General features: G+C 47.7%; 1 protein-coding gene across 6 annotated transcripts in view; it reads left to right on the top strand.

Moving 5' to 3' along the window:
* adora2aa (adenosine A2a receptor a) overlaps nt 1–19685 on the top strand; it is a 53061-nt gene extending 33376 nt beyond the window's left edge. For all 6 annotated transcript variants that reach the window (XM_059983335.1, XM_059983340.1, XM_059983341.1 and 3 more), the window contains exon 3: nt 17699–19685. In XM_059983335.1, the coding sequence (XP_059839318.1) occupies nt 17699–18575 (877 nt within the window). In that variant the 3' untranslated portion in view covers nt 18576–19685. The remainder of the gene's footprint in view (nt 1–17698) is intronic.
* Nucleotides 19686–26417: the final 6732 nt, after the last annotated feature.

Raw genomic sequence — 26417 nt, 5'->3', positions numbered from 1 at the left:
CCTCTCCAAATGTTCATAAATCCTGCCTCTTAGGATCTTCTCCATCAACTTACCAACCACTGAAGTAAGACTCACTAGCCTATAATTTTCTGGGCTATCTCTACTCCCTTCCTTGAATAAGGGAACAACATCCACAACCCTCCAATCTTCCCGAAACTCTCCCGTCCCCATTGATGATGCAAAGATCATCGCCAGAGGCTCAGCAATCTCCTCCCACACCTCCCACAGTAGCCTGGGGTACATCCCGTCCAGTCCTGGCGACTTATCCAACTTGATGCTTTCCAAAAGCTCCAGCACATCCTCTTCCTTTATATCTACATACTCAGGCTTTTCAGTCTGCTGGAAGTCATCCCTACAATTGCCAAGATCCTTTTCCATAGTGAGTACTGAAGTAAAGTATTCATTAAGTACCTCTGCTATCTCCTCCGGTTCCATACACACTTTTCCACTGTCACACTTGATGGGTTCTATTCTCTCACGTCTTATCCTCTGGCTCTTCACATACTTGTAGAATGCCTTGGGGATTTGTGAACCTTTCTTAAGCTTTTCTTTTCTGCTTGACTAGATTTACAACAGCCTTTGTACACCACGGTTCCTGTACCCTACCATCCTTTCCCTGTCTCACTGGAACGTACCTATGCAGAACGTTTCACAAATATCCCCTGAACATTTGCCACAGTTCTGCTGTACATTTCCCTGAGAGCATCTGTTCCCAATTTATGCTTCCAAGTACCTACCTGATAGCCTAATCTTTCCCCTTACTCCAATTAAACGCTTTCCTAACTTGTCTGTGGTAAAGGAGATAGAATTGTGATCACCATCTCCAAAAAACTCTCCCACTGAGAGATCTGACACCTGACCGGGTTAATTTCCCAATATCAGGTCAAGTGCAGCCTCTCCTCCTGTAGGCTTATCTACATATTGTGTCAGGAAACCTTCCTGAACACACCTAACAAACTCTACCCCTTCTAATCTCCTCACTCCAGGGAGATGCCAATCAATATTTGGGAAATTAAAACCTCCCACCACAACAACCCTGTTATTATTACTGCTTTCCAGAATCTGTCTCCCTATCTGCTCCTCAATGTCCCTGTTACTATTGGGTGGTCTGTAAAAAACACCCAGTAGAGTTATTGACCCCTTCCTGTTTCTGACTACCACCCACAGAGACTCAGCTGACAATCCCTCCATGGGACAAGACTATTCTGGATTTAGTGTTATGTAATGAACAGTATTTGATAAGCAATCTTGCAGTAAAGGAACCATTAGGAGGTAGTGATCACAATATGATAAGTTTTTATCTGCAATTTGAGAAGGATAAGGGCAGCTCGGAGGTGTCAGTGTTGCAGTTAAACAGGGGAAACTATGGAGCCATGAGGGAGGAGCTGGCCAAAGTTAACTGAACGGATATCCTAGCAGAAAAGACAGTGGAACAGCAATGGCAGGTATTCTTGGGAATAATGCACAAGGTGCAAAATCAGTTCATCCCCCAGAGAAGGAAGGATTCAAAGGGGGGAAAGGGGCCACAGTGGTTGACAAAGGAAGTCAGAGATTGCATAGCATTAAAAAAAAGGAAATATGACAGAGCTAAGGTGAGTGGGAGGACAGATGATTGGGAAGTTTTTAAGGAACAACAGAACTTAACTAAAAAGACAATATGGGGAGAAAAAATAAGGTACGAATGCAAGCTAGCCAGGAATATAAAGGAGGATAGGAAAAGCTTTTTTAGGTATGTGAAGAGAAAGAAGATAGTTAAGAACAATGTTGGGCCCTTGAAGAATGAATTGGGTGAAATTGTTATGGGAAACAGAGAAATGGCAGATGAATTTAATGAGTACTTTAGATCTGTTTTCACTAAGGAAGACACAAGCAATCTCCCAGATGTATGGATGGGCCAAGGACATAGGGTAACAGAGGAAATGAAACAGATTGACATTAGGAAGGAAACGGTGATGAGTAGACTGATGGGACTGAAGGCTGACAAATCCCCAGGTCCAGATGGTCTGCATCCTAGGGTACTAAAGGAGGTGGCCCTGGAAATTGTGGATGCATTGGTAATCATTTTCCAATGTTCCTTAGATTCAGGATCAGTTCCTGAGGATTGGAGAATGGCTAATGTTATCCCACTTTTTAAGAAAGGAGGGAGGGAGAAAACGGAGAACTGTCGTCCTGTCAGCCTGACATCGGTGGTGGGGAAGATGCTAGAGTCCATTATTAAGGATGAAATAGTGGCATATCTAGATAGCAGTGATAGGATTGGGCCGAGCCAGCATGGATTTACCAAGGGTAAATCATGCTTGACTGATCTGTTGGAGTTTTTCGAGGATGTAACCAGGAAGTTAGACAGGGGAGATCCAGTGGATGTAGTGTACCTTGATTTTCAGAAGGAATTTGATAAGGTCCCACATAGGAGGTTGGTGGGTAAAATCAAAGCTCAGGGCATCAGGGGGAAGACATTGACATGGATAGAAAACTGGTTGGCTTGGATAGGCTGGGTGAGTGGGCAGATTCTTGGCAGATGACGTTTAATGTGAATAAGTGTGAGGTTATCCACTTTGGGAGTAAGAACAGGAAGGCAGATTATTATCTGAACGGTGTAGAGTTAGGTAAGGGAGAAATACAAAGAGATCTAGGAGTCCTTGTTCATCAGTCACTGAAGGTGAATGAGCAAGTGCAGCAGGCAGTGAAGAAGGCTAATGGAATGTTGGCCTTTATTACAAAGGGAATTGAGTACAAGAGCAAGGAAATCCTCTTGCATTTGTACAGAGCCCTGGTGAGACCACACCTAGAGTATTGTGTACAGTTTTGGTCCCCAGGGTTAAGGAAGGACATCCTGACTGTAGAGGAAGTGCAGCGTAGATCCACGAGGTTAATTCCTGGGATGTCCGGACTGTCTTACGCAGAGAGTTTAGAGAGACTGGGCTTGTACAGGCTGGAATTAAGGAGATTGAGAGGGGATCTGATTGAAACATATAGGATTATTAAGGGATTGGACAAGGTAGAGGCAGGAAATATGTTCCAGATGCTGGGAGAGTCCAGTACCAGAGGGCATGGTTTGAGAATAAGGGGTAGGTCATTTAGGACAGAGTTAAGGAAAAACTTCTTCTCCCAGAGAGTTGTGGGGGTCTGGAATGCACTGCCTTGGAAGGTAGTGGAGGCCAATTCTCTGGATGCTTTCAAGAAGGAGCTAGATAGGTATCTTATGGATAGGGGAATCAAGGGATATGGGGACAAGGCAGGAACCGGGTATTGATAGTAGATGATCAGCCATGATCTCAAAATGGCGGTGCAGGCTCAAAGCGCCGAATGGTCTACTTCTGCACCTATTGTCTATTGACTTCCTCCTTTTCTGCAGCTGTGACACTATCTCTGATCAGCAGTGCCATGCCTCCTCTTGACTCCCGCACTGTCTTTTCTGAAATATCTAAAGCCCGGCACTCGTAAGTAACCATTCCTGTCCCTGAGCCATCCAAGTCTCTGTAGTGGCCACAACATCATAACTCCAAGTGCTGATCCACGCTCTAAGCTCATCCGCTTTGTTCACAACACTCATTGCATTAAAATAGACACATCTCAAACCATCTGTCCCTTCTCTATCACCTGCCTATCCTCCTTCTTGCACTGTCTACAAGCTTTCCCTATTTGTGAGCCAACCACCCCTTCCGCTGTCTCTTCAGTTCGGTTCCCACTCCCCAACAATTCTAGTTTAAGTTGTTCCTTGATCAATATATTATATATGGTATATTGTTCCTTGATCAATACATTAGTTACTTACTGCCCATTATGCCACTGGCGTTTCGTGCTGCAATGAAGGTTCTCCATCTCTGTCTGTCCTTGGCCCTCTTCTCTATCATGTCCCAGGTGTGGTTCAGGGTCCTCAATTCTGCCTCCACAGTATGACGCCATGAGGCCTTCGGTCTCCCGTATTTCCTCCACCCTTCAGGAGTCCAGTAAGTGTTGTCTTGGAGTGGCCTCTCTTCTCATCACATGCCCAATCTGTCTCCAACATTTCCTCATGATGATTGTGGCTCTGTCCTCTGAGGAGTTAGAAATCCATCTTGGCCAGAAAATCAGGAGGATCTTCCGGAGGCTCATGACAGCAGCTTGGCCAGGTGGCTGGCTGTCATGCGCTAGCATTCTGACCCGTACAAGAGTGTGGACAGCACACAGCGCTGGTACAGCTTCATCTTGGTGTGGATGCTGCACTTGGTTCATCCTCACATGTTGCTCATTGATCTAAAGAGGTTTCTAGCTTAGCAGAGTCTGCATTCGATGTCATCCGTATGTACATGTTTACTTCAACAGTTTGTGTGTGGATGGAGGAGTTATGGTTAGCAAGTTAGCAGATTAAAAAAAAATTGGTAACGTGATTAATAATGCGGACTGTACTTACACAGAACACAGTGGTGAGGGTTAGTCTGACTTTATTTATGCAGAACACTGGTGGTGAGGGGTTGTCTGACTACTTGCACGGAGTACAGTGGTGGTGGGCTTTAGCTTGACTGTTCTTATGCAAAACATGGAGTGGGTGAGGGTTAGTCTGACTGTCATAGTGCTGAAGGTTCGTCTGAATGTACTAATACAGAACCCAGTGGTGCGGGTTAGTGTATTTCTACAGAATGCAGTGGTGAAAGTTAGTGTGACTATACACATACAGCACACAGTGGTGAGGGTTAATCTGACTGTCCTGATACAGAATATAGAGATGATGGTTGGTCTGACTGTACTATTATGGAAAATAGCAGTTGGGTTAGTCTGACTGTACTTCTACAGAACACAGTGGTTTTGAGGATTAATCTGAGTGTACGTAAAAAGAACACTATTGTGAGGGTTTGTCTGACTGTCCTTATACAGATCATAGTGCTGAGGGTTAGTCTGAATGTACTGTACTTATTCAGATCAGAGTGTTGTGAGGTTTAGTCTGAATGTACATATACAGAACACAGTTGTGTTAGTCTGACTATACAGATACAGAACAGTGGTGAGGGGTAGTCTGTACATATACTGAAAACTGTGGTGTGGGTTAGTTTGACTGTACTTCTACAGAACCCAGTGGTGAGGATTAGCCTGACTGTACATTTACAGAACATGGTGGTAAAAGTTAGCCTGATTGTATTTATACAGTATACAGTGGTGAGGGGTAGTCTGACTGTACTTCTACAGAACACAAAGGGGAGAGTTAGTGTGACTGTATGTATACAGAACCCAGTGGTGAGGGTTAGTCTGACTGTATGTATTCAGAAAACAATGGTGAGGGTTTGTGTGATTGTACATATACAGAACACGGTGGTGAGGTCAGTCTGACTGTCTTTACCCAGAACACAGTGGGTGTGAGGATTCGTCTGAGTGTACGTAAAAAGAACAGAGTGGTGAGGGTTTGTCTGACTGCACATATATAGAACACGGTGGTGGTGAAGTTTAGTCTGAGTTTGTACAGAACACAGCGGTGTGGGTTAGGCTAAATGTACACAGAACACAGTGGTGGTGAGTGTTAGTCTGAGTGTCTGGAAACAGAATGAAGTGGTGAAGTTTAGTCTGACTGTACTTACACAGAACACATAGGTAGTGAAGATTATATATACAAAACACGGTGGTAAGAGTTAGTCTGACTGTACTTTTCCGGAACACGCTGGTGGTGGTCGTAAGTCTGACTGTACTTACACAGAACACACAGGTGGTGAAGATTAATCTGACTACATATACAAAACACGGTGGTAAGAGTTAGTCTGACTGTACTTTTCCGGAACACGCTGGTGGTGGTCGTAAGTCTGACTGTACTTACAGAGAACACATTGGTGGTGAAGATTAATCTGACTACATATACAAAACACAGTGGTAAGAGTTAGTCTGACTGTACTTTTCCGGAACACGGTGGTGGTGGTTGTAAGTCTGTACTTTTCCGGAACACGCTTGTGGTGGTCGTAAGTCTGACTGTACTTAGACCATAAGACAAAGGAGCAGAAGTCAGCCATTTGGCCCATCGAGTCTGCTCCGCCATTTCATCATGAGCTGATCCACTCCCCCACTTTCTCACCATAACCTTTGATGCCCTGGCTACACAGATACCTATCAATCTCTGCCTTAAATACACCCAATGACCTGGCCTCCACTGCTGCCTGTGGCAACAAATTCACAGATTCTCCACCCTCTGGCTAAAACCATTTCTTTGCATCTCTGTTCTGAATGGGCGCCCTTAAATCCTTAAGTCATGCCCTCTCGTACTAGACTCCCCCACCATGGGAAACAACTTTGCCATATCCACTCTGTCCCTGCCTTTCAACATTCGAAATGTTTCTATGAGGTCCTCCCTCATTCTTCTAAATTCCAAGGAGTACAGTCCAGGAGTGGTCAAATGTTCCACTTATACATACAGAACATAATGTTGGTGAGGGCTAGTCTGATTGTCCTTATATAGTTCATAGTATTGAGGGTTAGTCTGAACATACTTATACAGAACAGAGTGGTGGTGAGGGTTAGTGTGACTGTACCTATACAGAACACAGGGTGAGGGTTAGTGTGACTGTACATATACAGAACACAGGGTGAGGGTTAGTGTGACTGTACCTATACAGAACACAGGGTAAGGGTTAGTGTGACTGTACCTATACAGAACACAGGGTGAGGGTTAGTGTGACTGTACATATACAGAACACGGTAAGGGCTAGTGTGACTGTACATATACAGAACACAGGGTAAGGGTTAGTGTGACTGTACGTATACAGAACACAGGGTGAGGGTTAGTGTGACTGTACGTATTCAGAACACAGGGTGAGGGTTAGTGTGACTGAACATATACAGAAGAGTTGTGGTGAGGGTTAGTGTGACTGTACCTATACAGAACACAGGGTGAGGGTTAGTGTGACTGTACATATACAGAACACAGGATGAGGGTTAGTGTGACTGTAAGTATACAGAACACAGGATGAGGGTTAGTGTGACTGTACATATACAGAACACAGGGTGAGGGTTAGTGTGACTGTACGTATACAGAACACAGGGTGAGGGTTAGTGTGACTGTACGTATACAGAACACAGGGTGAGGGTTAGTGTGACTGTACGTATTCAGAACACAGGGTGAGGGTTAGTGTGACTGTACATATACAGAACAGAGTGGTGGAGAGGGTTAGTGTGACTGTACATATACAGAACACAGGGTGAGGGTTAGTGTGACTGTACGTATACAGAACACAGGGTGAGGGTTAGTGTGACTGTACATATACAGAACAGAGTTGTGGTGAGGGTTAGTGTGACTGTACGTATACAGAACACAGGGTGAGGGTTAGTGTGACTGTACATATACAGAACACGGTGAGGGTTAGTGTGACTGTACGTATACAGAACACGGTGAGGGTTAGTGTGACTGTACATATACAGAACACGGTGAGGGTTAGTGTGACTGTACATATACAGAACACGGTGAGGGTTAGTGTGACTGTACGTATACAGAACACGGTGAGAGTTAGTGTGACTGTACGTATACAGAACATAGTGGTGAGGGTTAGTGTGACTGTATGTATACAGAACACAGGGTGAGAGTTAGTGTGACTGTACATATACAGAACAGAGTTGTGGTGAGGGATAGTGTGACTGTACATATACAGAACACAGGGTGAGGGTTAGTGTGACTGTATGTATACAGAACACGGTGAGAGTTAGTGTGACTGTACGTATACAGAACACGGTGAGGGTTAGTGTGACTGTACGTATACAGAACATAGTGGTGAGGGTTAGTGTGACTGTATGTATACAGAACACAGGGTGAGGGTTAGTGTGACTGTACATATACAGAACACAGGATGAGGGTTAGTGTGACTGTAAGTATACAGAACACAGGATGAGGGTTAGTGTGACTGTACGTATACAGAACACAGGGTGAGGGTTAGTGTGACTGTACGTATACAGAACACAGGATGAGGGTTAGTGTGACTGTATGTATACAGAACACGGTGAGGGTTAGTGTGACTGTACATATACAGAACACAGGGTGAGAGTTAGTCTTACTGTACATATAAAAACACTGGTAAGGGTTAGTCTACGTATACAGAACACAGGGTGAGGGTTAGTGTGACTGTATGTATACAGAACACGGTGAGAGTTAGTGTGACTGTACGTATACAGAACACGGTGAGGGTTAGTGTGACTGTACGTATACAGAACATAGTGGTGAGGGTTAGTGTGACTGTATGTATACAGAACACAGGGTGAGGGTTAGTGTGACTGTAAGTATACAGAACACAGGATGAGGGTTAGTGTGACTGTACGTATACAGAACACAGGGTGAGGGTTAGAGTGACTGTACATATACAGAACACAGGATGAGGGTTAGTGTGACTGTATGTATACAGAACACAGGGTGAGGGTTAGTGTGACTGTACATATACAGAACACAGGATGAGGGTTAGTGTGACTGTAAGTATACAGAACACAGGATGAGGGTTAGTGTGACTGTACGTATACAGAACACAGGGTGAGGGTTAGTGTGACTGTACATATACAGAACACAGGATGAGGGTTAGTGTGACTGTATGTATACAGAACACGGTGAGGGTTAGTGTGACTGTACGTATACAGAACACAGGGTGAGGGTTAGTGTGACTGTACGTATACAGAACACAGGATGAGGGTTAGTGTGACTGTATGTATACAGAACACGGTGAGGGTTAGTGTGACTGTACATATACAGAACACAGGGTGAGAGTTAGTCTTACTGTACATATAAAAACACTGGTAAGGGTTAGTCTACGTATACAGAACACAGGGTGAGGGTTAGTCTTACTGTACATATAAAAACACTGGTAAGGGTTAGTCTACGTATACAGAACACAGGGTGAGGGTTAGTCTTACTGTACATTTAAAAACACTGGAAAGGGTTAATCTGTATGTATACAGAACAGGGTGAGGGTTAGTGTGTCTGTACTTAAGCAGAATACACTGGTGAGGGTTAGTGTGTCTGTACTTATGCAGAATACACTGGTGAGGGTTAGTGTGTCTGTACTTAAGCAGAATACAGTGGTGAGGGTTACTGTGTCTGTACTTATGCAGAATACAGTGGTGAGGGTTAGTCTGTCTGTACTTAAGCAGAATACACTGGTGAGGGTTAGTCTGTCTGTACTTAAGCAGAATACACTGGTGAGGGTTAGTGTGTCTGTACTTAAGCAGAATACACTGGTGAGGGTTAGTCTGTCTGTACTTAAGCAGAATACACTGGTGAGGGTTAGTGTGTCTGTACTTAAGCAGAATACACTGGTGAGGGTTAGTCTGTCTGTACTTAAGCAGAATACACTGGTGAGGGTTAGTGTGTCTGTACTTAAGCAGAATACACTGGTGAGGGTTAGTCTGTCTGTACTTAAGCAGAATACACTGGTGAGGGTTAGTGTGTCTGTACTTATGCAGAATACACTGGTGAGGGTTAGTCTGTCTGTACTTAAGCAGAATACACTGGTGAGGGTTAGTGTGTCTGTACTTATGCAGAATACACTGGTGAGGGTTAGTCTGTCTGTACTTAAGCAGAATACACTGGTGAGGGTTAGTGTGTCTGTACTTAAGCAGAATACACTGGTGAGGGTTAGTGTGTCTGTACTTATGCAGAATACACTGGTGAGGGTTAGTCTGTCTGTACTTAAGCAGAATACACTGGTGAGGGTTAGTCTGTCTGTACTTAAGCAGAATACACTGGTGAGGGTTAGTGTGTCTGTACTTAAGCAGAATACACTGGTGAGGGTTAGTCTGTCTGTACTTAAGCAGAATACACTGGTGAGGGTTAGTGTGTCTGTACTTAAGCAGAATACACTGGTGAGGGTTAGTCTGTCTGTACTTAAGCAGAATACACTGGTGAGGGTTAGTGTGTCTGTACTTATGCAGAATACACTGGTGAGGGTTAGTGTGTCTGTACTTAAGCAGAATACAGTGGTGAGGGTTACTGTGTCTGTACTTATGCAGAATACAGTGGTGAGGGTTAGTCTGTCTGTACTTAAGCAGAATACACTGGTGAGGGTTAGTCTGTCTGTACTTAAGCAGAATACACTGGTGAGGGTTAGTGTGTCTGTACTTAAGCAGAATACACTGGTGAGGGTTAGTCTGTCTGTACTTAAGCAGAATACACTGGTGAGGGTTAGTGTGTCTGTACTTAAGCAGAATACACTGGTGAGGGTTAGTCTGTCTGTACTTAAGCAGAATACACTGGTGAGGGTTAGTGTGTCTGTACTTAAGCAGAATACACTGGTGAGGGTTAGTCTGTCTGTACTTAAGCAGAATACACTGGTGAGGGTTAGTGTGTCTGTACTTATGCAGAATACACTGGTGAGGGTTAGTCTGTCTGTACTTAAGCAGAATACACTGGTGAGGGTTAGTGTGTCTGTACTTATGCAGAATACACTGGTGAGGGTTAGTCTGTCTGTACTTAAGCAGAATACACTGGTGAGGGTTAGTGTGTCTGTACTTAAGCAGAATACACTGGTGAGGGTTAGTGTGTCTGTACTTATGCAGAATACACTGGTGAGGGTTAGTCTGTCTGTACTTAAGCAGAATACACTGGTGAGGGTTAGTCTGTCTGTACTTAAGCAGAATACACTGGTGAGGGTTAGTGTGTCTGTACTTATGCAGAATACACTGGTGAGGGTTAGTGTGTCTGTACTTAAGCAGAATACAGTGGTGAGGGTTACTGTGTCTGTACTTATGCAGAATACAGTGGTGAGAGTTAGTCTGTCTGTACTTAAGCAGAATACACTGGTGAGGGTTAGTCTGTCTGTACTTAAGCAGAATACACTGGTGAGGGTTAGTCTGTCTGTACTTAAGCAGAATACACTGGTGAGGGTTAGTGTGTCTGTACTTATGCAGAATACACTGGTGAGGGTTAGTCTGTCTGTACTTAAGCAGAATACACTGGTGAGGGTTAGTGTGTCTGTACTTATGCAGAATACACTGGTGAGGGTTAGTCTGTCTGTACTTAAGCAGAATACACTGGTGAGGGTTAGTGTGTCTGTACTTAAGCAGAATACACTGGTGAGGGTTAGTGTGTCTGTACTTATGCAGAATACACTGGTGAGGGTTAGTCTGTCTGTACTTAAGCAGAATACACTGGTGAGGGTTAGTCTGTCTGTACTTAAGCAGAATACACTGGTGAGGGTTAGTGTGTCTGTACTTATGCAGAATACACTGGTGAGGGTTAGTGTGTCTGTACTTAAGCAGAATACAGTGGTGAGGGTTAGTGTGTCTGTACTTATGCAGAATACAGTGGTGAGGGTTAGTCTGTCTGTACTTAAGCAGAATACACTGGTGAGGGTTAGTCTGTCTGTACTTAAGCAGAATACACTGGTGAGGGTTAGTGTGTCTGTACTTAAGCAGAATACACTGGTGAGGGTTAGTCTGTCTGTACTTAAGCAGAATACACTGGTGAGGGTTAGTGTGTCTGTACTTATGCAGAATACACTGGTGAGGGTTAGTGTGTCTGTACTTAAGCAGAATACAGTGGTGAGGGTTACTGTGTCTGTACTTATGCAGAATACAGTGGTGAGGGTTAGTCTGTCTGTACTTAAGCAGAATACACTGGTGAGGGTTAGTCTGTCTGTACTTAAGCAGAATACACTGGTGAGGGTTAGTGTGTCTGTACTTAAGCAGAATACACTGGTGAGGGTTAGTCTGTCTGTACTTAAGCAGAATACACTGGTGAGGGTTAGTGTGTCTGTACTTAAGCAGAATACACTGGTGAGGGTTAGTCTGTCTGTACTTAAGCAGAATACACTGGTGAGGGTTAGTGTGTCTGTACTTAAGCAGAATACACTGGTGAGGGTTAGTCTGTCTGTACTTAAGCAGAATACACTGGTGAGGGTTAGTGTGTCTGTACTTATGCAGAATACACTGGTGAGGGTTAGTCTGTCTGTACTTAAGCAGAATACACTGGTGAGGGTTAGTGTGTCTGTACTTATGCAGAATACACTGGTGAGGGTTAGTCTGTCTGTACTTAAGCAGAATACACTGGTGAGGGTTAGTGTGTCTGTACTTAAGCAGAATACACTGGTGAGGGTTAGTGTGTCTGTACTTATGCAGAATACACTGGTGAGGGTTAGTCTGTCTGTACTTAAGCAGAATACACTGGTGAGGGTTAGTCTGTCTGTACTTAAGCAGAATACACTGGTGAGGGTTAGTGTGTCTGTACTTATGCAGAATACACTGGTGAGGGTTAGTGTGTCTGTACTTAAGCAGAATACAGTGGTGAGGGTTACTGTGTCTGTACTTATGCAGAATACAGTGGTGAGAGTTAGTCTGTCTGTACTTAAGCAGAATACACTGGTGAGGGTTAGTCTGTCTGTACTTAAGCAGAATACACTGGTGAGGGTTAGTGTGTCTGTACTTAAGCAGAATACACTGGTGAGGGTTAGTCTGTCTGTACTTAAGCAGAATACACTGGTGAGGGTTAGTGTGTCTGTACTTATGCAGAATACACTGGTGAGGGTTAGTCTGTCTGTACTTAAGCAGAATACACTGGTGAGGGTTAGTGTGTCTGTACTTATGCAGAATACACTGGTGAGGGTTAGTCTGTCTGTACTTAAGCAGAATACACTGGTGAGGGTTAGTGTGTCTGTACTTAAGCAGAATACACTGGTGAGGGTTAGTGTGTCTGTACTTATGCAGAATACACTGGTGAGGGTTAGTCTGTCTGTACTTAAGCAGAATACACTGGTGAGGGTTAGTCTGTCTGTACTTAAGCAGAATACACTGGTGAGGGTTAGTGTGTCTGTACTTATGCAGAATACACTGGTGAGGGTTAGTGTGTCTGTACTTAAGCAGAATACAGTGGTGAGGGTTAGTGTGTCTGTACTTATGCAGAATACAGTGGTGAGGGTTAGTCTGTCTGTACTTAAGCAGAATACACTGGTGAGGGTTAGTCTGTCTGTACTTAAGCAGAATACACTGGTGAGGGTTAGTCTGTCTGTACTTATGCAGAATACACTGGTGAGGGTTAGTGTGTCTGTACTTATGCAGAATACACTGGTGAGGGTTAGTCTGTCTGTACTTAAGCAGAATACACTGGTGAGGGTTAGTGTGTCTGTACTTAAGCAGAATACACTGGTGAGGGTTAGTGTGTCTGTACTTAAGCAGAATACACTGGTGAGGGTTAGTGTGTCTGTACTTAAGCAGAATACACTGGTGAGGGTTAGTCTGTCTGTACTTATGCAGAATACACTGGTGAGGGTTAGTGTGTCTGTACTTATGCAGAATACACTGGTGAGGGTTAGTCTGTCTGTACTTAAGCAGAATACACTGGTGAGGGTTAGTCTGTCTGTACTTAAGCAGAATACACTGGTGAGGGTTAGTCTGTCTGTACTTAAGCAGAATACACTGGTGAGGGTTAGTCTGTCTGTACTTAAGCAGAATACACTGGTGAGGGTTAGTCTGTCTGTACTTAAGCAGAATACACTGGTGAGGGTTAGTCTGTCTGTACTTAAGCAGAATACACTGGTGAGGGTTAGTCTGTCTGTACTTAAGCAGAATACACTGGTGAGGGTTGGTCTGTCTGTACTTAAGCAGAAAACACTGGTGGTGAGGGTAAATCTTACTGTACATATACAGAAGGCATGGGATCCAGGGAAGTTTGGCGAGGTGGATTGAGAATTGTCTTACCTGCAGAAAGCAGAGGGTCATGGTGGAGGGAGTACATTCAGATTGGAGGGTTGTGACTAGTGGTGTCCCACAGGGATCTTTTCTGGGATCTCTACTTTTCGTGTTTTTTATTAACGACCTGGATGTGGGGGTAGAAGGATGGTTTGGCAAGTTTGCAGATGACACAAAGGTTGGTGGTGTTGTAGATAGTGTAGAGGATTGTCGAAGATTGCAGAAAGACATTGATAGGATGCAGAAGCGGGCTGAGAAGTGGCATATGGAGTTCAAACCGGAGAAGTGTGAGGAGGTACACTTTGGAAGGACAAACTCCAAGGCAGAGTACAAAGTAAATGGCAGGATATTGGTGGTGTGGAGGAGCAGAGGGATCTGGGGGTACATGTTCACAGATCCCTGAAAGTTGCCTCACAGGTAGATAGGGTAGTTAAGAAAGCTTATGGGGTGTTAGCTTTCATAAGTTGAGGGACAGAGTTTAAGAGTCGTGAGGTGATTTTGCAGTTCTATGAAACTCTGGTTAGGCCACACTTGGAGTACTGTGTCCAGTTCTGGTCGCCTCACTATTGGAAGCATTGGAAAGGGTACAGAGGAGATTTACCAGGATGCTGCCTGGTTTAGAGAGTATGGATTATGATCAGAGATTACGGGAGCTAGGGCTTTACTCTCTGGAGAGGAGGAGGATGAGAGGAGACATGATAGAGGTATGCAAGATATTAAGAAGAATAGACAGAGTGGACAGCCAGCGCCTCTTCCCCAGGGCACCACTGCTCAGTACAAGAGAACATGGCTTTAAGGTAAGGAGAGGGGTAGAGTTCAAGGGGGATATTAGAGGAAGGTTTTTTACTCAGAGAGTGGTTGATGCGTGGAATGCACTGCCTGAGTCAGTGGTGGAGGCCGATTCACTAGTGAAGTTTAAGAGACAACTAGACAGGTATATGGAGGAATTTATATGTGAGGCAGGGTTTAAGGGTCGGCACAACATTGTGGGCTGAAGGGCCTGTACTGTGCTGTCTTGTTTCTATGTTCTATATACAGAGCACAGTAGTGATGAGGGTTACTTTGTACTTATACAGAACTCAGTGGTGATGGTTAGTCTGGTTGTACTTATGAGAACACGGTGTTGGTGAGGGTTGGTTTGATTGTACATATACAGAGCACAGTGGTGAGAGTCAGGCTGTGCTTATACAGAACACAGTGGCGGAAGTTAGCCTAACTGTACTTGTACAGAACACAGTGGTGAGTATTAGTCTGACTGTACTTATCAGAGCATTGTAGTGAGAGTTAGTCTGACTGTACTTGTACAGAAGACAGTGGTAAGGACTAGACTGACTGTGTATATAAAAACACTGGTAAGTTTCAGTCTGTTCATATTACAGAACATGGTGGTGAGGGTCAGTCTGACTGTACGTATATGGAACAGGGTGGTGGTGAGGGTCAGACTGACTGTATATACGCAGAGCACAGTGGTGAGGGTCAGTTTGACTGTATATACGCAAAGCACAGTGGTGAGGGTCAGTTTGACTGTATATACACAGAGCATGGTGGTGAGGGTCAGTTTGACTGTATATACACAGAGCATGGTGGTGAGGGTCAGTTTGACTGTATATACACAGAGCATGGTGGTGAGGGTCAGTTTGATTGTATATATGCAGAGCACAGTGGTGAGGGTCAGTTTGTATATACGCAGAGCACGGTGGTGAGGGTCAGTTTGTATATACACAGAGCACAGTGGTGAGGGTCAGTTTGTATATACGCAGAGCACGGTGGTGAGGGTCAGTTTGACTGTATATACGCAGAGCACAGTGGTGAGGGTCAGTTTGACTGTATATACGCAGAGCACGGTGGTGAGGGTCAGTTTGTATATACGCAGAGCACGGTGGTGAGGGTCAGTTTGTGCTTATACAGAACACAGTGGCGGAAGTTAGCCTAACTGTACTTGTACAGAACATTGTGGTGAGAGTTAGTCTGACTGTACTTGTATAGAACACAGTGGTGAGTATTAGTCTGACTGTACTTATCAGAGCATTGTAGTGAGAGTTAGTCTGACTGTACTTGTACAGAAGACAGTGGTAAGGACTAGTCTGACTGTGTATATAAAAACACTGGTAAGTTTCAGTCTGTTCATATACAGAACATGGTGGTGAGGGTCAGTCTGACTGTATATACGCAGAGCACAGTGGTGAGGGTCAGTTTGTATATACGCAAAGCACGGTGGTGAGGGTCAGTTTGTCTGTATATACACAGAGCACAGTGGTGAGGGTCAGTTTGTCTGTATATACACAGAGCACGGCGGTGAGGGTCAGTTTGTATATATGCAGAGCACGGCGGTGAGGGTCAGTTTGTATATATGCAGAGCACGGCGGTGAGGGTCAGTTTGACTGTATATACACAGAGCACAGTGGTGAGGGTCAGTTTGTATATACGCAGAGCACGGTGGTGAGGGTCAGTTTGACTGTATATACGCAGAGCACGGTGGTGAGGGTCAGTTAATCTGTATATACACAGAGCATGGTGGTGAGGGTCAGTTTGTCTGTATATACACAGAGCACGGCGGTGAGGGTCAGTTTGTATATACGCAAAGCACAGCGGTGAGGGTCAGTTTGTGTATACGCAGAGCACGGCGGTGAGGGTCAGTTTGACTGTATATACACAGAGCATGGTGGTGAGGGTAAGTTTGACTGTATATACGCAGAGCACAGTGGTGAGGGTCAGTTTGTATATACGCAGAGCACGGTGGTGAGGGTCAGTTTGACTGTATATACGCAGAGCACAGTGGTGAGGGTCAGTTTGTCTGTATATACACAGAGCATGGTGGTGAGGGTCAGTTTGACTGTATATACGCAGAGCACGGTGGTGAAGGTCAGTTTGACTGTATATACGCAGAGCACGGTGGTGAGGGTCAGTTTGACTGTATATACGCAGAGCACGGTGTTGAAGGTCAGTTTGACTGTATATACGCAGAGCACGATGGTGAGGGTCAGTTTGACTGTATATACGCAGAGCACGGCGGTGAGGGTCAGTTTGACTGTATATACACAGAGCACGGCGGTGAGGGTCAGTTTGACTGTATATACGCAGAGCACAGCGGTGACGGTCAGTTTGTGTATACACAGAGCACGGTGGTGAGGGTCAGTTTGTCTGTGTATACGCAGAGCACGGCGGTGAGGGTCAGTTTGTGTATACACAGAGCACAGTGGTGAGGGTCAGTTTGTGTATACACAGAGCACGGTGGTGAGGGTCAGTTTGTGTATACACAGAGCACGGTGGTGAGGGTCAGTTTGTCTGTGTATACACAGAGCACGGCGGTGAGGGTCAGTTTGATTGTATATACACAGAGCACGGTGGTGTGGGTCAGTTTGACTGTATATACGCAGAGCACGGTGGTGAGGGTCAGTTTGTCTGTGTATATGCAGAGCACGGTGGTGAGGGTCAGTTTGACTGTATATACGCAGAGCACAGTGGTGAGGGTCAGTTTGTGTTTACACAGAGCACGGTGGTGAGGGTCAGTTTGTCTGTGTATACGCAGAGCACGGCGGTGAGGGTCAGTTTGATTGTATATACACAGAGCATGGTGGTGAGGGTCAGTTTGTATATATGCAGAGCATGGTGGTGAGGGTCAGTTTGTCTGTGTATACGCAGAGCACGGCGGTGAGGGTCAGTTTGATTGTATATACACAGAGCACGGTGGTGAGGGTCAGTTTGTTATCCTGACTCTGCTTATACAGAACACAGCGGTGAGGGTCAGTCTGACTGTACTTATAAGAGCACAGTGGTGATGAATATTAAACGGTGTACCAAAGCAGCAGGAAGGGAGAGCACTGTTGCTGTCTCACTCCAGTCCGGATCCCTGTCCCTTCCAGATAACTGCTCCAAGCTGACAATGCCACTGCAGTGAGTACCAATTGCCCTCAGCGCTCCTTGACTAGGCTGGGTGGGGAGTTGTGTGACCTTGCTTTTGGAGAAGATGGACAAGGTGAGCAAGGGAATGGGTTTGTGCCCTGCCTTGCGGAGAGTTGATGTTGTGCACTGTGTGTGGGCTCTAAAGGTTACGTGTGTGTAATTATCCCTTGGCTTCTCATTCCAGGTACAATAGCCTGGTGACAGGCTCACGTGCAAGGGGTGTCATCTGCATCTGCTGGGTCCTGTCCTTCTTCATCGGGCTGACTCCAATCTTCGGCTGGAACAATTCAAGTCACAACGTGACGGTGAACGGGTCATGCGGAGACGGTTTTGTCTCCTGCCTTTTCGAGGAGGTGGTCACCATGGATTACATGGTCTATTACAACTTCTTCGCCTGCGTCCTGCTGCCCTTGATTCTGATGCTGGGCATCTACCTGAGGATCTTCATGGCCGCCCGGCACCAGCTCAAGCAGATGGACTTCAGCAGCCTGCCGACGGAGAGGAGCCGGTCGACGCTGCAGAAGGAGGTCCAGGCAGCCAAGTCGCTGGCCATCATAGTGGGCCTCTTTGCAGCCTGCTGGCTGCCCGTGCACATCATCAACTGCGTCACCTTCTTCTGTGAGGACTGCAGGCCTCCGGCCGGCATCCTGTACTTCGCCATCATCCTCTCCCACGCCAACTCTGTGGTCAACCCCTTCATCTACGCCTACAGAATCAGAGAATTCCGACAGACCTTCCGGAAGATCCTGAAAAGGTACGTACTGAGGAAAACAGAGCAGACGTTTACAAGACAGAACACAAGGAGCTCCATTCACACTAGTGGGGACCACGTGAATCTTCACATCAATGGGTGTGGCCTGGACCTGCTCACCAATGCAAGTGTCGAGGCAGCAGGTGTGGCCGATAAAGACACTTCCCAACATCAGAACCTTCTGGCTCGTCGGCCGAGTGGGACTAGCCCGGGGGACTCCACGTGTGAGAGGGTACTCAGCCAAGGACAACACTTGCCGGAGGAAAGGGATTTGAACTTGCACACAGCCTTTCCACACCAGGCCTCCTGACGGCATCCAAACAAGGCTTTAACTTGTCCATAGAGCAAGGAGTGAGATTGCAAGATGTGGAGGGTGGTGCTCAGGCATCAAGTCGTTGGTGTGAGGGGACAGAGGAGCTGAGGAGAGCTGATCAGTAGTGAACATCCTCTCACCTAGGGAGGATCTGCTGTCTGTTCTCAGACCTCTGTTAACCATTTATCCACTGCTGGGGCTGTGATGTGTCAGGGGTACATGCTGGTTTTGGTGTGCCAATTAGATACGTGGGACCAAACACACTTCCCTGGTGGGCCTGGCCATTCACATGGTGGCTACTCGAAGACCACCTGCATGAGTTCACTCATGCTTCACAGTGGCTGATTTACCTACCTTTAGCACAGTAATCATTCCCCAGACCTCTGCTGCATCTTTCGTGGGGGATCTGATCTGACAGCCTTCTTCACACACAAGAACTGAACCCTGTAACTTATTCTCATCAACTTTATTTAAACTTACTGAAGTTCAATGTACCCTAATTCCAAGATGGAGAGCTGATCCCAACTACTCCGGCATGTATATCCCAATACTTCACTTCTGGGACAAGAATGGATCTGAAACTTAGAACAGTACAGGCCCTTCAGCCCATAATGTTGTGCTGAACCTTTAACCTACTCCAATCTGTCTAACCCTTCCCTCCTGCATAACCCTTCATTTTCTTTCATCCATGTTCCTGTCTAAGAGTTTCTTAATAGTCCCTAATGTATTTGCCTCCACCGCCACTCTCGCCATAAAGAAATGACCCCTTACGTCCCCCCTCTACTTTTCTCCAGTCATCAAATTATGCCCCCATGTATTAGCCATTCCCTCCCCCCACCCTCAGGAGTAGGTCTCCAGCTGTCCACTCTATATTTCTTATCATCCTGTGCGTCTCTTATCAAATCTCCTCTCATTTCCCTTCTCTCCAAATGGATAAACCCTGGCCCTGTGGCGACCCACTTACTGCGCACGTGAACCGGCTCACAGATAGCCAGCGCGCGGGGGGAGACTTTGGTGACGCACCTCTGACGTCATTTCCACCCGGAGACGGCAGGCGCTAGGGATTAAATGCCAGCGCCGCGAAGTTTGAATAAACTAGTCTGGAAACGACTTACTGACTGCGTGTCGTTATTTCAGCACTGTGTGTAGCACATTGCTACAGCCCTCTCAGTATATCCTCACAAGACACGTTCGCTAATCGAGCTGGTAAATCTCTGGCTTCCTTGTCCTCCTCATATTTCGGTAAGTAGGACTGAACAAATACTCCCAAGTGTGGTCGAAGCAGGGTTTATAAAACTCCAGTATTACCTTCTGGCTTTTGAACTCAATCCCCCCTCCAACCCTAAGCCTTCTTAACTACCCTGTCAGTTTACCCCAGTGGTCCCTAATCTCCGGGCTGCCAAGCACGCAGGATTGCAGTGGGAGCCGGAACACACCCAGCACATCTTTAAGAAAAAAGCTGAAATAAACAAGCTGATTAATTAGGTGCTGCATGGCACGTAAACGTGGCCCAGATCAGAGGCAATTGCTGACCTGAGTCATAGAGTGGATACATCACGGAAACTTCTTGTCCCCATGCTGACGAGGAACGTGAGCGGGATTGTGTTGGTGTTACTGTTGACGACAGATGCCTCTATGAAGGGTGGATTGGCAAGCTGAGGTGTAGACTTAGGGTTAGGGTGCCTCTATGAAGGGTGGATTGGCAAGCTGAGGTGTAGACTTAGGGTTAGGGTGCCTCTATGAAGGGTGGATTGGCAAGCTGAGGTGTAGACTTAGGGTTAGGATGCCTCTATGAAGGGTGGATTGGCAAGCTGAGGTGTAGACTTAGGGTTAGGGTGCCTCTATGAAGGGTGGATTGGCAAGCTGAGGTGTAGACTTAGGGTTAGGGTGCCTCTATGAAGGGTGGATTGGCAAGCTGAGGTGTAGACTTACCCCTGGAGTTGGGTCACTCACTACCTGTCACAGACCCAGTCTAACCACTCTGCCCATCAGCTCTCAGCGAGCTGGGTCGGTGGCGCTGCTATCAAACTACTCCACCCACAGTACACTCTGTGTCCTTGGAAGAGACGCAGTGATTTCTCAGCTGATGGAGGATGGCAGCTGGTAACAACGGGTAACCCAGCTTGAGCCAGTGTCCTGAGACTTAATGAGATCCAGAACTGATGGTGAAGCTACTCCCTACCACTATTGGGACAGATAGGAGCAGGACAGGTCCAAGGCAGACTAACCCCACCCAGCTCTATGACTCAAACATACAGCCCTCCTCTCCTTTGTCCTCATCTGCTGGCCTACCCAGCTCCCATTGCACCCCTTCCACTGACACCACCCCCTTATCCCAACCCCCTGCTCTTCCCTTTTTTTTTTGTGGAGGCAGAGTGCTCTCCCGAGTGCAGGGGTCGGGAAAGAGAAGACCTTGCATCTCCATTGCCCCTCCTTCCACCAATGGCAACTAGCTTGGGGATGGAGTAACTCCAGCCCAGACTCTGGAGCTACCATAGCTTCTCCAGGACAATCCTGGACCCCCCCTTCCCACTCCGGATCTGGTCCAGGCCCCACATCTGCTCTCTGTTCCAATCACTGCCTGGGTCTATCATTGTAGATGTTGCAGCCTCCTCAAAACCACACCTCCCCACCTCCAGGGTGCTGATTCAGCTCCCCTCATACCCCTATTGGGCCAACTGCCCTGGTGTTGATCCCTTTTCCAACTTCAACCCTCCCTGTTTAAACCACTCCCACCCATGGTCTCCCTGTCAGACCCACTTCACCCAAGTCTGTCCCGATCTCCGTCAGTCAAACTTCACCTGAGTCTATCCCAGTCTCCGTCAGTCCCACTTCACCCGAGTCTGTCCCAGTCTCCGTCAGTCCCAAACCCACCCATCAGAACCAATCTCCCTGTCAGTCCCACTTCACCCGAGTCTGTCCCAGTCTCCGTCACTCCCAAACCCACCCATCAGAACCAATCTCCCTGTCAGTCCCACTTCACCCGAGTCTGTCCCGATCTCCGTCAGTCCCAAACCCACCCATCAGAACCAATCTCCCTGTTTGTCCCACTTCACCCGAGTCTGTCCCAGTCTCCGTCAGTCCCACTTCACCTGAGTTGTCCCAATCTCCGTCAGTCCCACTTCACCCGAGTCTGTCCCGGTATCCGTCAGTCCCAAACCCACCCATCAGAACCAATCTCCCTGTCAGTCCCACTTCACCCGAGTCTGTCCCGATCTCTGTCAGTCCCAAACCCACCCATCAGAACCAATCTCCCTGTTTGTCCCACTTCACCCGAGTCTGTCCCAGTCTCCGTCAGTCCCAAACCCACCCATCAGAACCAATCTCCCTGTCAGTCCCACTTCACCCGAGTCTGTCCCAGTCTCCGTCAGTCCCAAACCCACCCATCAGAACCAATCTCCCTGTCAGTCCCACTTCACCCGAGTCTGTCCCAGTCTCCGTCAGTCCCAAACCCACCCATCAGAACCAATCTCCCTGTCAGTCCCACTTCACCCGAGTCTGTCCCGGTCTCCGTCAGTCCCAAACCCACCCATCAGAACCAATCTCCCTGTCAGTCCCACTTCACCTGAGTCTGTCCCAGTCTCCGTCAGTCCCAAACCCACCCATCAGAACCAATCTCCCTGTCAGTCCCACTTCACCCGAGTCTGTCCCGATCTCCGTCAGTCCCACTTCACCCGAGTCTGTCCCGATCTCCGTCAGTCCCACTTCACCCGAGTCTGTCCCAGTCTCCGTCAGTCCCAAACCCACCCATCAGAACCAATCTCCCTGTCAGTCCCACTTCACCCGAGTCTGTCCCAGTCTCCGTCAGTCCCAAACCCACCCATCAGAACCAATCTCCCTGTCAGTCCCACTTCACCCGAGTCTGTCCCGGTCTCCGTCAGACCCAAACCCACCCATCAGAACCAATCTCCCTGTCAGTCCCACTTCACCTGAGTCTGTCCCAGTCTCCGTCAGTCCCAAACCCACCCATCAGAACCAATCTCCCTGTCAGTCCCACTTCACCCGAGTCTGTCCCGATCTCCGTCAGTCCCACTTCACCCGAGTCTGTCCCGATCTCCGTCAGTCCCACTTCACCCGAGTCTGTCCCAGTCTCCGTCAGTCCCAAACCCACCCATCAGAACCAATCTCCCTGTCAGTCCCACTTCACCCGAGTCTGTCCCAGTCTCCGTCACTCCCAAACCCACCCATCAGAACCAATCTCCCTGTCAGTCCCACTTCACCCGAGTCTGTCCCGATCTCCGTCAGTCCCAAACCCACCCATCAGAACCAATCTCCCTGTTTGTCCCACTTCACCCGAGTCTGTCCCAGTCTCCGTCAGTCCCACTTCACCTGAGTTGTCCCAATCTCCGTCAGTCCCACTTCACCCGAGTCTGTCCCGGTATCCGTCAGTCCCAAACCCACCCATCAGAACCAATCTCCCTGTCAGTCCCACTTCACCCGAGTCTGTCCCGGTCTCCGTCAGTCCCAAACCCACCCATCAGAACCAATCTCCCTGTCAGTCCCACTTCACCCGAGTCTGTCCCGATCTCCGTCAGTCCCAAACCCACCCATCAGAACCAATCTCCCTGTCAGTCCCACTTCACCCGAGTCTGTCCCAGTCTCCGTCAGTCCCAAACCCACCCATCAGAACCAATCTCCCTGTCAGTCCCACTTCACCCGAGTCTGTCCCGATCTCCGTCAGTCCCAAACCCACCCATCAGAACCAATCTCCCTGTCAGTCCCACTTCACCCGAGTCTGTCCCGGTCTCCGTCAGTCCCAAACCCACCCATCAGAACCAATCTCCCTGTCAGTCCCACTTCACCCGAGTCTGTCCCAGTCTCCGTCAGTCCCAAACCCACCCATCAGAACCAATCTCCCTGTCAGTCCCACTTCACCCGAGTCTGTCCCAGTCTCCGTCAGTCCCAAACCCACCCATCAGAACCAATCTCCCTGTCAGTCCCACTTCACCCGAGTCTGTCCCAGTCTCCGTCAGTCCCAAACCCACCCATCAGAACCAATCTCCCTGTCAGTCCCACTTCACCTGAGTTGTCCCAGTCTCCGTCAGTCCTACTTCACCTGAGTTTGTCCCGATTTCATGTCCCCATGTTCCACTGTTGGCCCCACTCACCCTTGTCTGTTCCAAACCCTCCCAATGCCCCGTAGGCCCACCCCATCTGCCCCAGGCCTGGGCGGTCCCCAGGTGCTGTGAGTGAGGCCCAGTCTGCAGCAGATACCAGCTTGACTGGGGAATGGTGTGGGTTTGTAGCTTTGTGGAAGGAAGCGGCAGTGAACAGGAGGGAATGGAACAGGAACATGTTGGGAGGTTTGCTGAATTGGAGACAGGGCACCTGTTTGAGGGAGGGGGCAGAGCAGTGACGGAAGGGGAGGGGGTAAAGAAGGTGGGAATGGGTCTGACATGGCTGATCATGACTGGGGAGGGTTGAATTGGGCTGAGGAGGGACGGAAACGATGGAGTGGAAAAGGGTGTGGGCTGAGTGGTTAGGGGTGATGGGTGGGGTTCTTCCTCCAGAGTTGATCAGCTTGTGCTGGGCCCGGTTTCTTTGACTGTACAACACACTGTTTCAGCTGTTGCTGACTGTACTGCTCTCCAACAGAGTGTAGTGCTTTTGTATTGAGTGAAGAATTGCAAACTGAATTAAAGAATTTCCTGTGATGATTATCAGTTCCCTCCTTGCATGACCATGAGTTCACGTTTGCTTGGAGAGGCTGAGCACGGTGCGGACATGAAGAAAGCAGCTTGCACAGGGAGCAGAGAGGGCCAGATCCTTGACGGAGGGATGAGGACGGGGAGTAATCTAGGGGGAGGATGGAGGAGGGCAGGGAAAGGGAAGGGCAGGTTCTGAGGAAGAGGAGGGACAGGGTTCCAAGGGAAGGGGAAGGGTGGGGATGATTCCAGTGGCTGGAAGGTGAAGCAAACACTGGTGAGGGTGGAGACGACTGGGAGAGGGAGGGGGAAATGAGCTGGGGAGGGAAAGGGAGATTGAGATGGAGAGAGGGGATTTGAGCTGGAGAGAGGGGGAATGAGATGGGGAGGGGGAAATGATCTGGGGAGGGAGAGGGGGAATGAGATGGGAGGGAGAGGGGGATTGAGATGGGGAGGGACAGTGGGTAATGAGATGGAGAGAGGGGGAATGAGATAGGAAGGGAGGGTGGACAGGATGGGGAGGGTGTGGGGGAGGGGTTAAGCCCTGCGCTTAAATCTCGGTCCAATCATCGGGTTTAATCGCTCTGGTTTACTCTGGGGCCTGGACCTCACAGTCTTGATGTGGCCTGTAACAATGGATTCAATGTCAGGTCTTCCTCACTCTCAGAGGCTGTCTTGCCTCGCCGCCGTTCTGCCGTCATGTCTGAAAGGGTTCCAGACTGTCACTTGCACGATCATCTGCCAGAGAGAGAGTGATGAACAACGTATGCAGTGTTTCCCTTGTTTCATCAGCCACCCGTCATAATGCAACACACACAAAATGCTGGTGGGACACAGCAGGCCAGGCAGCATCTACAGGGAGAAGCACTGTTGACGTTTCGGGCCGAGACCCTTCGTCAGACGCTGCCTGACCTGCTGTGTTCCACCGGCATTTTGTGTGCGTTGTTGTTTGAATTCCCAGCATCTGCATATTTCCCTGTAGATGCTGCCTGGCCTGCTGTGTTCCACCGGCATTTTGTGTGTGTTGTTGTTTGAATTTCCAGCATCTGCAGATTTCCTCGTGTTAGCTCAAGGAATAGCACACCACTCACCACTGATTGCCAACCAGAGTAACACCCATGTATTCCAACTCTCTGCTTTCTATTAGTTAGCCAATCCTCTGTCCATGCTGATACAACACCCCCATTCTGTGCATATTTATGGATACATGGATTCACCAGTCCTGACGAAGGGTCTCGGCCCGAAACGTCGACAGCACTTCTCCCTGTAGATGCTGCCTGGCCTGCTGTGTTCCACCAGCCTTTTGTGTGTGTTTTGAATTTCCAGCATCTGCAGATTTCCTCGTGTTTGCTCCATAAGTCACTATTGTTCACCAGTGCCATCCTAAAGAGAAGGGAAGGGATAAGAGGTTAACTAAAATGGGGAATGGAAAAGAGAGGTTAAATTACCAGTGGTTTGATAAATTTATATTTTTTCTGTCAGGTTTGAGTTGAAGTTTTCCCAAATAAAATATAAGATGTCGCTCCTCCAGTACGTGTGTGGAGGAGGCTGTGGACTGACATATCAAAATGGCTCCTGGAAACCAAATTGGAATTGAAAACACAAAATGCTGACAGAACTCAGCAGGCCAGACAGCATCTATGGGAGGAGGTAGTGACGACGTTTCAGGCCGAAACCCTTCATCAGGAGTGAAGTAACTCACTGACCTCCATTTATACCCCTGCCCCCCCTTTACCCCATCCCTATCTATAATTTTAGTCTGGTTCTCTTTCTCTCTCTTTTTCCCCCCTCACTATAATCTCCCCCCAGCCCCACCTTTCTTTCTTTATTTCCCATAATTCTCCACCTTCCTCCTAGCCCATTTCCCTCCAGCCTATCACTTCCCAGCTCTCTACTTCATCCCTCCCCCCACTTCTTATCCTCCCTCGACCATCCCATGTTACTTCACTCCTGATGAAGGGTTTCGGCCCAAAACGCCGTCACTACCTCCTCCCATAGATGCTGTCTGGCCTGCTGAGTTCTGCCGGCATTTTGTGTTTTTATTTATTTCCAGCATCTGCAGATTCACTCGTGTTGCCTTGGAATGGAAGATCCCGTTTTTGTGGAGGATGAAACGATGATGCTCAGTGAAATGGACACCCATGCCAGTCCCTCAGATGTAGAGGAGGCTGCACCGAGACACCAGCCCCCCACA

The sequence above is a fragment of the Hypanus sabinus genome, chromosome 10 (genome assembly GCF_030144855.1).
Source record: "Hypanus sabinus isolate sHypSab1 chromosome 10, sHypSab1.hap1, whole genome shotgun sequence".
In the NCBI taxonomy this organism is placed as follows: domain Eukaryota; kingdom Metazoa; phylum Chordata; class Chondrichthyes; order Myliobatiformes; family Dasyatidae; genus Hypanus; species Hypanus sabinus.
Note: the sequence above shows the minus strand (reverse complement) of the source record. Positions and strands in the feature narration are given on the sequence as shown.